Source organism: Macrobrachium nipponense, chromosome 30, assembly GCF_015104395.2.
Source record: "Macrobrachium nipponense isolate FS-2020 chromosome 30, ASM1510439v2, whole genome shotgun sequence".
Taxonomy (NCBI): Eukaryota; Metazoa; Arthropoda; class Malacostraca; order Decapoda; family Palaemonidae; genus Macrobrachium; species Macrobrachium nipponense.
Window position 1 is genome coordinate 34,319,651 of NC_087218.1, and position 13,759 is coordinate 34,333,409.

General features: G+C 39.6%; 1 protein-coding gene across 1 annotated transcript in view; it reads left to right on the forward strand.

Annotated features, from left to right (window-relative positions):
- The window catches only part of LOC135202421 (uncharacterized), a 169,058-nt gene that overhangs the window by 141,026 nt on the left and 14,273 nt on the right, over window positions 1-13,759 (forward strand). Inside the window, exon 7 of the mRNA XM_064231815.1 lies at window positions 7,295-7,387. Coding sequence (XP_064087885.1) covers window positions 7,295-7,387 — 93 coding nt within the window. The remainder of the gene's footprint in view (window positions 1-7,294; window positions 7,388-13,759) is intronic.

The following is a 13,759-nucleotide window of genomic DNA, read 5'->3' on the forward strand; positions in this document are numbered from 1 at the left end:
AAAGCTGTAAAACCAGGTGTTATTCTGGGATTCTTACAAGAAGACAAGAAGGTAACATTATTAGTTTGCCTCCTAAACCAATTATAATATGTGCCGGCTGAGAGCCGGGCTTCAGTCTGAATCTACCATTTGGGAAAGCCGGCGGAGCCGGGCTTCGATTGACACATGAGGTAGCTGTCAGCTCCTTACACTAATCTTATGTCTAAGTTTTATATGTCTTTTTTTTTTTTTCTTTCTTTTTTAAATTAAAAGATGTACAAGGAAGAAATCCTCGGAGTCACAAGATGAAATAAATCAGAGGGAGAGAGAGTGGAGTGGCAAGATGGTAGAAAGGCAGTTTGAACGGATATAAAGTAGAAGGTTCAAAAGAGGTCACAGCTCAGGACTGAAGGGGTGCTGCAAAAAAACCCTTAAGTATTGCCTATTGTGCACTGCAAAAGGTGCACTGTAGGCATTGGTCCTCCTAGAGAGAGAGAGAGAGAGAGCAGAGCGAGCGAGCGAGCGCAGTTTGGGACAAGAGTTGACTGGTTTGGGAGGAGATTAACAATAGCGTTGTGTTGTTACATTTGAAATTATTATTTCAGATATTTTTATGGTGATTAGAGATGAAACATCAGTAATCAAATATTCTCGTGCATAGTGCTTATTAAACTTGTAATGAAGCACAATTCAGTAAATCAGAGAAAGAAAGAATATATGGCAACACATACTTTCAGCAACAGTTACAAATGTCTAGGACAGTCTCTTTTTTCAATATATATGTAATAATAATAATAGATCAAAATTATTGTTTATTCTGTAAGTTAAATAGTTTTACTGAAATTTTGCCCTTTTTTTTTATTAAAAGATATGTATACTGAGAGAGAGTGTGTGTGTAAATAGTTTTGTGATTTTGTGGGATCTTAATTTAGCATTTTATCACTATTTTTCTGTTCAGATAATATTAATATGAAAATTAGTAAATAATTGTTTTATCATGAGATATTTAGTCACGAAAGTAGATGAAATATAGTCACTAGTGAATGTTGCCTTGTGAAATAACTTGCTAATTAGTTAATTTTCTGCATATACTATTTGGAGATAAGCTCCACAGAAAAACCAGCTTTTGCTGATACACAACTAAGCGAGGCACCATTGTACTTATTCTGCCCATTCTTAGCTATCAGGTTTGACTTGTGTAGGACTTGGTATTTCAGAAGCAACAGAAGTAACACTTATGCTATACCTGTCTATGGGGCAAAGAAAGAGGCAGCCCTTAGAGACTGGTCTCTTCCTGGCTAAGGTGTTTATAATTGGCCATGTTACATGTTACTTGAGGGGGAAGAGGTTGTGTGTTTGTCTCTGTCATCTTATCCAATCGTTCATGCTTAAATTAACAATATATTAGACATATTACAGGACATAATACAATGTACAGTATGTCTTATGTGCCTATGACTCGCTAGAGCTCGTAGTTTTGTTCAGATTTTGCTTGTGTATTAAGCTGTATAAAGATTTTTAACTTTTCATAATGGATTTAAGTACAATTTAATGATCAATATATGCTTTCTTTGTGTGCATTTAAGACCTAGTAAATGTTGTCAGATATCTTCACATTTCTAGTGATTTTGAATTGTCTGCTTTTACCAGTTTACACAGATATATAGAGCATTCATTTTCCATTTAAATTTGATTCTGAACTGCTATTTAAAACTGGAGGCTATGGAGAGTCAAGCCTGTATAAGAGGATACTATCCTAGTAAAGGAAGGTCTCTAAATAAAACTTACTTCATATTTAGTTACTATTAGCTCCAAGTTTGTCTGCTCCAACTAGACAACAGTACATTTTTTACTGCTTCTCATTTGTAACTAGAAGCAAAGGAAGATTATTATTATTGTATTTACAAAATTATATTTCATTGTATTGGACATACTTGAGCATGACTTAAGGGCTTCTAAAGTTATAACACTTTGGTTTGGAACCATGACATAGATTTGGTGTACTTCGGTATTCAAGGTGATTTTCTGGTTTTCTGAAAATATTATTTTTGTACATGAACTTCCCTGCCAGATATATACATAGCTTACGACTCTGACGTCACGACAGAAAATTCAAAACTTGCGGCACACGCTACAGGTAGGTCAGGTGATCTACCTTACCCGCTGCTGGGTGGCAGGTGTAAGAACCAATCCACCTTTCCAGCCAGATTTTCTCTGTCGCCGGCTTAACAGCACCTGTTGTTAAGTCCTCTCGATAGTGGATTTATTCTCGTCGCCGACGATTCTTGGATTGACTTTTTTGGTGATGTACCCTTTGTTCGTTGGCTTGGCATACGCTATTTTGGATCGTTCTTTGGATTGTTCTTTGCTTTTTTCCCATAATGGCTGATTCTGAACTTAAGAAATCTTCTATGTTTAGAGTATGTTCGAAGAGTGAATGTAAGGTGAGGCTTCCTAAAGCGTCTGTAGACCCTCACAATGTGTGTATGAATTGTCGAGGGAATGAATGTTCTTTCATTAACCCTTGTCAAGAGTGTGTAAGGCGCTCTCCTAGGAAAAGCTCTCCTATAGACAGCCGATCTTCCAAACGTCTTTCATCGGAAGAAGGACATGGTGCTTCCGAGGAAGATCTTCCAAAGGATTCTTCAGGTTCCTGTTACAAGAGATTGACTGAACTCCTCTTACAAGAATTTGGAGAGTCTCTTTCGGCGGTTGCCCCTCCGTCTCCCCCTTCCTTATTTTCAACGGCTAAAACTACAAAGACTTCGTCGGTGGTGAAGATGAAACCTACGGTGTCAATGAAGAAGGCGCTCAAGAGCTTCGACGATTGGTTGGTCTCTAAGGAGGAGAAGGGGAAGACTGTTTTTTCCTTCCCACCTTCCAAGCTTACCGGAAAGATGGGATTCTGGTATGAGTCGGGGGAGCCTTTGGGTTTGACTCTTCCAGCTTCTGCAGACTCGGACTTCTCTTCGTTGGTGGATTCCGCGCGTCGCTCGGCACTTAATTCTGCTAAGACGACGTGGGGAATGAGCGAACTCGACCACCTTCTGAAGGGAATGTTCCGGGTTCTGGAAGTGTTTAACTTCCTCGACTGGACCCTAGGAGTCTTGGCTAAGAAGACGAGGGATCAAGACTCTCTGTCTCCGGAGGATTTACATTCAGTACTGTCTTGCATGGACAAGGCAGTGAGAGACGGTTCTGGAGAGATAGCTTCGCTTTTTGGGGCAGGAGTTGTTAAGAAAAGGGCAGTTTTCTGCTCCTTTTTAACCAAGGCGGTGTCGCATGCACAGAGATCGTCGTTGTTATACGCTCATCTTTCCCAGCAACTCTTCCCCAAGAAGATCATCAACAACATTTCCAGCGCTCTTTCTGCTAAGGCAACGCAAGATATGTTGGCTCGTTCAGCGAGAATTCCAAAGGCTTCCTTTCAGCCTAAGGCGAAGAAGGATACGTCGATTAAGCAAGAGCCCTTTCGAGGAGGCCCTTCTTCCCGCGCTGCTTCCTCCAGAGGAACAAGACCTCCTAGAAGAGGAAGGACCTTCTCTCGTTCGATCAGAGCGAAGAAGTAGTACGAGTGTCCTCCAGACTGCAGTAGGTGCCAGACTGCTGAGTTTTGCAGACATATGGGCACAGAAGAGCGCGGACAACTGGTCCCTCTCTATAATCAAGAAAGGATACCTCATTCCCTTCGTTTCGAGACCTCCTTTGACCACCACACCAAGGGAGTTAGTGGCCAGGTACAAAGACCCCCACATGAATCAGGCCCTTGCTCTAGCAGTAGAGCTGATGCTGGAGAAGCAAGCGATAGAGATGGTGCAGGACCATCTTTCCGCGGGTTTCTACAACCGTCTTTTTCTTGTGCCCAAGAACTCAGAAGGATGGAGACCGGTTCTGGACGTAAGCGCCCTGAATGTCTTTGTGAAGAAGAGAAGGTTTACGATGGAGACGACATCCCCAGTATTAGCGGCCCTTCGTCCAGGGGACTGGATGGTGTCACTAGACCTTCAGGACGCTTACTTTCATGTGCCAATCCATCCTTCTTCGCGCAAGTTCCTGAGATTCATGTGGAAAGGGAAAGTGTTCCTGTTCAGGGCTTTGTGCTTCGGCCTCTCCACAGCCCCTCAAGTCTTTACAGGGCTGATGAAGAACGTAGCCCAATGGCTTCATCTCGAAGGAGTGAGGGTGTCCCTTTACTTGGACGATTGGCTGATCAAGGCCAAATCGAAGGAGAAATGTCTGGAGGACCTTCACATCACTTTGACCTTAGCGAGTTCTCTGGATTTGGTGATAAACTTAGAGAAATCACAGCTAATCCCCAGCCAAGATCGTATTTATCTGGGGATTTGGATGGTTTCTCAGGTTTTTCGGGCTTTTCCATCCCCGGAAAGGATAAACCGTTGTGCAGAGAAGGTCGCAACCTTTGTAGAGAAAGATGTATGCACAGCGAGGGAGTGGATGAGTCTGTTGGGGACACACTCCTCGCTGGAGCAATTCGTTTCTCTAGGGAGGTTGCACCTCAGACCCCTCCAGTTCTTCCTGAATCGGAACTGGAATCGGGGTGCTCAGGACTTAGATTTTGTGTTCAAGATCTTGAACGAGATAAAAGAGGATCTCCGTTGGTGGGCAGACCCTCTTCTTTTCAAGGAAGGCATTTCCTTATGGTTGAAGAACCCCGACCTAGTGTTATTTGCGGACGCATCGGACAAAGGTTGGGGAGTGACTCTAGGATCCAGAGAAGTGTCAGGAACCTGGATGGGGGAACAGGTGTCCTGGCATATAAACAAAAAAGAACTCGTGGCGATTTGGTTAGCCCTCAAGGAGTTCGAACCTCTCGTTCAGAAGTCTTCAGTTCAGATCAACTCGAACAACACCACAGCCCTGGCTTACATTCGGAAACAGGGGGGGACTCACTCAATCTCCCTGTGCGAAACAGCAAGAATGCTCCTCTTGTGGTCGGAGGAAAGGGAGATAAGTCTCCTCACCAGGTTCGTACAGGGAGAAAGAAATGTCAGAGCAGATCTGCTCAGCAGAAGAAACCAAGTCCTTCCCTCAGAATGGACCCTTCACTCGGACGTATGCTAGGGGCTGTGGAAGATCTGGGGCAGACCTCATCTGGACCTCTTCGCAACTTCCAGGAACGCGAGGATAGACCTGTACTGTTCACCGATTTCAGACCCGAAAGCAGTAGCGGTAGACGCGTTCCTGTTGGACTGGAGCAACCTAGACCTTTATGCGTTTCCCCCTTTCAAGATTCTAGGGGAGACGCTAAGGAAATTCTCAGCGTCAGAAGGAACAAGGATGACCTTGATAGCTCCATTCTGGCCTGTCCAGGACTGGTTCACAGAGTTACTGGAATGGTTGGTAGATGTTCCAAGATCCCTGCCACTAAGAGTCGATCTGCTCAAACAGCCCCACTTCGACAGGTTTCACAAGAACCTCCCCGCTCTCAGTCTGACTGGATTCAGACTATCAAGAGTCTGGTCAGAGCAAAGGGGTTTTCGGCAAAGTCTGCAAGAGCAATTGCCAATGCACATAGACCTTCTACTTCCAGGGTCTACCAGTCGAAGTGGGATGTTTTCCGACGTTGGTGCAGGAATCAGAACGTTTCCTCCTCCAGTACCTCTGTGACCCAGATAGCAGACTTTCTTATTTTCCTGAGGGAAAAATGCGGGTTGGTAGTCTCAACCATTAAGGGCTACAAGAGTATGCTATCTTCTGTGTTCAGACACAGGGGATTAAACATCTCTGAAGAGAAGGATCTGCATGACTTAATCAAGTCGTTTGAGACTTCTAAAAGGAACTCTTGTTTAACCCCAAGCTGGAACCTGGATGTAGTGCTATCGTTTTTAAGATCCTCTAGATTCGAACCTCTGCATTCAGCTTCCTTCAGAGATCTTACTATGAAGACCTTGTTTCTCTGCGCTTTAGCTTCGGCTAAGAGAGTAAGCGAACTGCAAGCTCTGGAAGGAGATGTTGGGTTCCAAGGAGACTCAGCTGTGTGTTCGTTTCTCCTGTCTTTCTTGGCCAAGAATGAAAACCCCTCTTCACCTTGGCCCAGGAGCTTCGAAATTAAAAGCTTATCCTCTCTAGTTGGAGTAGAAGAGGAGAGGACCCTTTGCCCTGTAAGGAGCTTAAAGTTTTATCTCCAGAAGAAGAAAAAACTTGGGGCTAACTCAGACATCCTATGGTGTTCCGTAAGAGATCCTAGTAGACCCTTATCAAAGAATGCCCTGTCATTCTTTATAAGGAACCTTATCAAAGAAGCTCACGCATCTTGTGACCAAGATCAGTTTAGACTTCTTAAAGTCAAGGCGCATGAGGTAAGGGCCATCTCTACGTCTTTGGCTTTCAAGAAGAACATGTCCTCACAAAACCTCATGAAGGCGACTTATTGGAGGTGTGAGTCAGTCTTTGCCAACCACTACCTGAAAGACGTAAGAATTACGTATGAGAAGTGCTTTGGGTTAGGCCCGTACGTATCGGCGGATTCAGTGCTGGGGCAGGGAGCTGAAGCATATCCTTTTTAAATATTTTCCCTTATTGTATTTCTATTGTGTTTATTGGTTGTGGGAAGGAGGATGCAGGAGGCATCTCCTTCTTTCGTAGTTCTAACATTTGTGTTTTGGTTAGGTGATCGTTTTGTGCTTGAAGCTCCTTGCAATGGTAGTGGACAGGCTCTGTCATTTAAGTGGGTTGATCCCCGTTGACTAGACCCTAACTGGATTCTACCAAGTAAGCGGAGTCAGTTCCCATTGGTAGACCCAAAGAGTTTTTCAGCTGTAGGTCACGCCCTCGCTGTAACTCTTCAGGCAACGCAGACTTGTAGACAGTAACTATGAAGTCTTCTGCCTTAATCAGGTAAGAACCAAGGGTATTTATTACTTTAACATATGTTATTTCCCCTTTCTCTGGACTTATAGGTCTCTTTCCCTCCACCAAGGTTGTCAATCAGCTATGTATATATCTGGCAGGGAAGTTCATGTACAAAAATGATATTGTTAGTATACAATAAAGTTTTGTACATACTTACCTGGCAGATATATACATAGCTTACGACTCTGACGTCACGACAGAAAATTCAAAACTCGCGGCACACGCTACAGGTAGGTCAGGTGATCTACCTTACCCGCTGCTGGGTGGCAGGTGTAAGAACCAATCCCCCTTTCCAGCCAGATTTTCTCTTCCACCTGTCTCCTGAGGGGAGGCTGGGAGGGCCATCAATCGTATATATCTGCCAGGTAAGTATGTACAAAACTTTATTGTATACTAACAATATCATTTTGCTTTGATTTCAAACATTTATTTTATTTAACAGGTTGACATGTGGAGCTTAGGAACCTTATTAGCAGAATGTTACCTTGGTGAACCTTTGTTTATGGGGAAATCCAAAAAGGAAATATTAAATAAGGTAAGTCAGAAATTTTTGCAAGAAATGTTTTGATGCATGATTGTGTTGTTGTAAGGGTTGAAAATAGTTCTTAAAAGTTCTGAAATTTGTATTACAGATCTACATTGGTGGAAAATCTGTTAGTATTTGAATATACAGTAGTACCTCGAGATACAAAATTAATCCGTTCCGAGGCGCCTTTCGTATCATGGGTTTTTCATATCTTGGACCACATTTTACATGTAAAATGGCTAATCCGTTCCAAGCCCTCCAAAAACACCCCAGTAAATTTCATAATAAAGCTAAATTGACCTATAAACAATGAAATACTACAACAATTTGGACCATTCAATACCTAAATTAAGAATAAAAATGCAAAACCTGTAAATAAAGTGTATATTAGTGTACAAGAAATATTACTGTAACGTAAAATGTGGAAGCTTACCTTTCGAGTATGGCTATCTCCGAAAGTGGCGGCAGAGGAAGAGGACAAACGGCAGATACGTACACTTAACTTTACGAAACACATAAAAGAATGTCAGAAAAACAAACTAAACTTTACAAAACACATTAACAAAACTGTAACACTTAACTTTACAAAAAACTTAAAATTTATTTTGTCTTTTTTTTATTTTTACATTTCTTTTTACTTTTTTATACTTTACGTAATTTCAATTTCTTCACCACCGAATGAATACCAGTCCGTTTATGGAATTTTTTGAACCACCCATGAGAAGCCTTGAACTCTGGGGTTGCCGTTGATGTCCCCTCTCCGCCGTCGTCTTCGGCTTGGGCAATCAAATCCCCGAAAATAGCGCTGGCCTTCTGGCAGATTGCCGTCTCGGTTATCGTATCGCCATCGATTTCTTTGTCCTCGATCCATACAAGAAGCAGCCTTTCCATTTCGTTATGCACATGGCTCCTCTTGTTGGACTAAATAGTCACGCCCTTGGAAGGTGTAGCTGCTTTGATGGCTTCCTTCTGCTTAAGGATGGTGCCTATCATCGACGGATTTCGGCCGTATTCCTTAGCGATCACACTCAACCGCAAGCCAGCTTCATACTTTTTTATTATCTCCATTTTTGTCTCCATAGAAAGCATTCTCCTCTTTCTGTGAACTTCAGCAACTTTCTTGGGACCCATGACTATATGTACTGTACGTAATTAAATTGCGAATGTAGTATATATACTTATTAGGTTCTCACAACACGATAAAGTAGCACAACGAAATCACTAACGAATTTACGTTACTAAACGAAATCGTTGGACCGAACGAATGCTGCATGCGTACGATAAAGATTCTGGTACGAGGTGGCCGGGGTAGGGACGCCACCACGTACGTACGCATAAGATGCATGATGGGAGGGATGCTGTCCAATAGGAGAGAAGGATCTTATGGCTTGGCTAGCATCAGGAACCAATGGGAGAGCAGGAGGATGGTGGCGAGTCTACTAGAACTAAAATGGCGGCGCACGGTGCGAGTTTCAAAATTGTTATCGGGCGAATCTTGGATTTTCAGAAACCTTTCGTATCTTGAAAACTTTTTGTATGTAGAGCAGTAAAATTTTTCATGTCAGCTTTCGTATCTCGAGTTTATCGTAAGTTGAGCCTTTCGTATCTCGAGGTACCACTGTAGTACTGTACAGTGCCCCCTAGTTTTGGAGTTTCATATTTCCATGGTCAACTTTGTCTCAGATTTTTGTTGAACACATGATTCACTTTTCCACAGAAACAAGGACTTTCACTCATTTTCATGTTTTTTCCGTGGACCGTATCTCTAAAATTATTACTACAGTAGAGACCCAGACCTCGATCATATTAGAACTTGAAATAATCGGGTTTCAAAAGAAAATTATGAGTAAATGTTGCATCTGAGCCTAACCAAAAATCCGGAAACCAACCCAAGGAATCATGATTTTTGTAAACAAAAGTGGTTGGTCAGTTGCCGCTAATAGGCGTTGTTCCCATGCTCATTTAGTGGGGAAAACGGGAAGAACCACAATTGAACTTAAGATTGTAGAAAATATATTAAGAAAGAGGCTCTATGACAACTTAAAATCCTGTGGTATTTTTAATGATAGGCTAATCCTTGAAGTGTTGATAGTTGTATCAATAGTTAGCTACAGTCACAATTATCGACACTAAAGAAAACATTTGTAACCTAATATTAATGGTAAAAACCAGGTTATTCAAGTGAATCACTAGTGATACAACTTTTGTTACTGTAAATAAAACTACTAATTACAGCAATTCCCGTTATTACCATAATTAGACGTTAGGATGAGTGAGTTCTTACTTTGTTACTGGAGTAGGATCTCTATCTATAATTCTAAAAACCTAAAAGGTCTGTAAGCCTAAACGTAAATATTTTCTGGAGAAAAGGATAATTCGATAAAGTTATACAAATTTTATAGAATACGTATAAGCATTGTTGTCGTAAGCCATTTGCATTCTCAATGTTGTTTACATTCTCAAAATCTCGGCTGATTGAGCCATCGATATATCCATCGCCATTACACTTGACTGGTTGATAATATGTAATTTAGATAATTTCTTGTAAATTAACAAAGTTGGGTTTTAAAGTGGCACAATATTTGATTGTATAAGCATTAAGTGTGATTTCGCTACTTTTGAACATCAATTTTACCTGCACTTTTTTTTTCTTTTTTATAGTGACGGCAAATGACGTCAATCCGCCGTTTCTCAATTTAGTTGCTTATGTCTGTAAAACCCTTGTTTTACTGTATCTAATCATATTGCATATATTATTAGCATATTATTGAATTATATTATGAACAGAGCGATCTGACATGCATTCTGGTTTTGTTTACATTTGGAAAATATTGGCTGATTTCATTTTACTGATATGATCACTGTCTTAAGATGCCGAATGGAACTTAATTTACAAAAGAAAGCTAGGTTTAAGAATTGCAGCTACATTATTTGTAAACGTAGTATATTAAATAAAGTGCTACATGTTTTTTTCAGGCAATGCTTTTGCCTAACAAAACATTTTGCAGTCTGCTCATTAGTCATTATTCGTAATTTCCAGTCATGCTTGACTTAAAGTCTTGTTGTTTACTAAGCAACAATATTTTCTTGGTAGTATTTTATAATCAAATTAAAGGGTTTTGTGATATCAACATCCCCCCAGTTATCCTTAATACAGGCAGTCCCCGGGTTACGACGGTGTCGGCTTACGACGTTCCGAGGTTGTTACGCTTGTCAATAGACGTTATTTCCAGGGTTACAACGCATGTTCCAGGGTTATGATGCCTACAATGCTCATCTGGGAGATGAAATATGACACCAAAAATGCAAAATAATCAATATTTGAAGGTTTTTTTGATGAAAAATGCCATAAGAATGCAGTTTACATAGTTTTCAATGTACCCAAAGCATTAAAAGTATCGGGATTCTTTCCAATTTGAAAGGCATACATTTATGAGGATCTACTTCAATGGGTATTACTCCGCCGATAATGATGTCTGATGTCACACTATAAAGCATACAGTGGCTATGAAAAGTGCTCCTATTTTACAACAATAATTTTAGAGAGAAAAATTTTAATATAACACTTATTGAAAGATATTTTAAAGTGATTTTGTATACAGTATCCAGTAGACTGTATAATTTGTTTATGTCTGCTCATGGCCACTAGCTAGTGACGTAACTTAGGGAATTTTTCTGAAATTTATGATAACCTGACATAATTCAACTTATTTTTAGTGTTTTATTGATTTGCTGAGAATTAGGCTTGATATTCAATGTTTTTCTTATTAGCAACAATAATTATGCTTACCCCTTACAGTACATACTATGTACTAGCCTAGCGTATGGCGCTCAGTCAACCATTGTATTATGGCCAAATGGGGTGGATGTAGGGCAGTTATTTTACTACAGTATGTATTTAAAAATGACAAAAGTGCGTTGAATGGTATGTTATTTGACACAACTTATTTAATCGTAATTTATGTGTATTTGTAGGTACTGTTGGTATAAAAAGTCAAGGTTAGGGTAATAACTGGTGGTCAAGCACGGATTAATCCATTTTCAGTTAATTCTTATGGGAAAAACTCATTCAGATCTCGACAAATCGCATCTCATCGCTGCTTCTGGAACAAATTGACATTGAGGTCCGGGGCTCTACTGTAATTCTGCTTTTCTTTCATAGAGCAACACTATTTATTCACTAATTACTGTATGTTTTGATATTGTGTTTGTGACTAACTACTGTTTTTTAAGGTAAAAATGATTTACAGCATACTTATATTGTAGTTATATATCTATTAAGCTTATACTCTCTCTCTCTTGGACTAATGTAAAATGCATTTGAAATGATACTGCTGTAATTTTTTTTTATGATACGGCATATTATACAATATTTAAGATATTTGCTAAATATTTTCATTTTATTTTCCAGTAAAAGCACACTGGAAAACAAAATTAAAATAATTAGCAAATATTTTAAATATTGTATAACATAATTTTGAATACATCTTACATTACCCTTATAGAGAGAGAGAGAGAGAGAGAGAGAGAGAGAGAGAGAGAGAGAGAGAGAGAGAGAGAGAGAGAGAGAAACGTACACCTATTATGCTCAGTATGGGGCCCAACCTCGCATGAGTTTAATAGATAACTAACTACGTACATACCGTATATACTTGAGTAACGCATATCATGCGACCCTCAAATTTTCACCAATAAAGAGTGGTTTTGTCATGTATCTCATGTATCATGCGAGTTCCTTATCTGAGAGCGTCAATTCATAAGGGTGGTTTAGCGTGCTAATGGCAGAGTCATTCAGATGTGTGCTGCTGCTAGTCAAGTTACGGTAATTTTCTTACTAATACTAAGAATCAAATAGAAAATCTCAAGCTTAAAAAAGAATCCCAAGATAATAAAATAATTGTAAAAATACCACGCCTTGGAGTCCTACATCATTCTCTCTCTCTCTCTCTCTCTCTCTCTCTCTCTCTCTCTCTCTCTCTCTCTCTCTCTCAGGAATAAATACTGTACGTATTTGAGTCTTTCACCAACGGGTATCAGTAAATGTGTAGACATTGTGTGCGTGTACATACATAATGTCTTTTATCCGATGTTTCGGATTTTGGAATTTTTCAGATTTCGGAAATGTGAGGTTAGATGCATAATCAAACAAACATCACTGCTGCAGCAAAAACATTTTTCCCTTTATGTTTTTCATTATTGTTATTTAATAATCACAGCTTATTTAAATAAATATTAATATAATACTGTTAATATTGCACGTTAATGAATGCGAGATAATTAAGATCACACACTATAATAAAATAGTGGGGCAATTAATACCATATGTTCACTAATAGCTATTATACAGTGGACCCCCCGTATTCGCGTTCTCCAGATTCGCGGATTTATCTGGGGAACGTTTCCCCGCATTATTCACGGAGAATTCGCGCATTCGCGGTATTTTTCCATGATAAATATCCACAAATTCCTGGGGTTTTTTTATGAATTTCATCATAAAATGCACATTTTGTGATAAAACTATTAAAGAAAACCAAGTATGAAAATTTTTAGTGGATTTTTCTTGAGTTTTAACTAACAAAATAGACTGTTTTTAGCATTTTTATAGGGGTTCCAAACATTCGCGGGTTCTAACTATTCACGGGGGGGTCTGGTACGCATCCCCCGCGAATACGGGGGGACCACTGTATTTTCAAAACAAACATTCTGTAAAATGCAAAAAATATATGTACATAACAATCAAAATATAATAATGTTTTGCAGTTCAGCTTGTGAATTTTAACAATAAGTATGACTATAAAATATATTTCACCATATCGATCTTGAAGTTGAAGAGTCGTAAAACTTTGAGGATGGTCCGGGAAAACAATTTGCTCTTAGTGATGATGCATCGCTACAACACAATGTGGTATTTTCATACCACTAGAGTGATGACGCATCACTACGACACACTGGTATTTTTCATACCACTATACATTAAAGTTCAAATGATCATATTATATTATTGTTTTCACGAAGAAATGATTATATAAAGTAAGTTATTGAGTAATTTTTGCTGTCAGCAGTCAGAAAATCACGATCATGGTAACGTTCAAACTGCGGCATATGTCTATAAATAGATCAGAAGCAGAGGGCAGTCATTGGATAACAGATCTCCATGGCTACCAACTAGCCAATCAGGAGTTGGTTATACTACTTTGTGAATTTCTTAAAATGAACGTTTACACACGCGAAGCTGACGATGTGTGTGTTTTGCATACAGTATGTAGTTTTAGTTTTTAATAGTGTAAGTATTTTACTGATCACATGAAGAGAATAGAATGATTCCTTCTCATTACTTTGAATGCAAAATTGTTTGAAGATTCTTCTGCAAAAAGAAAAAAG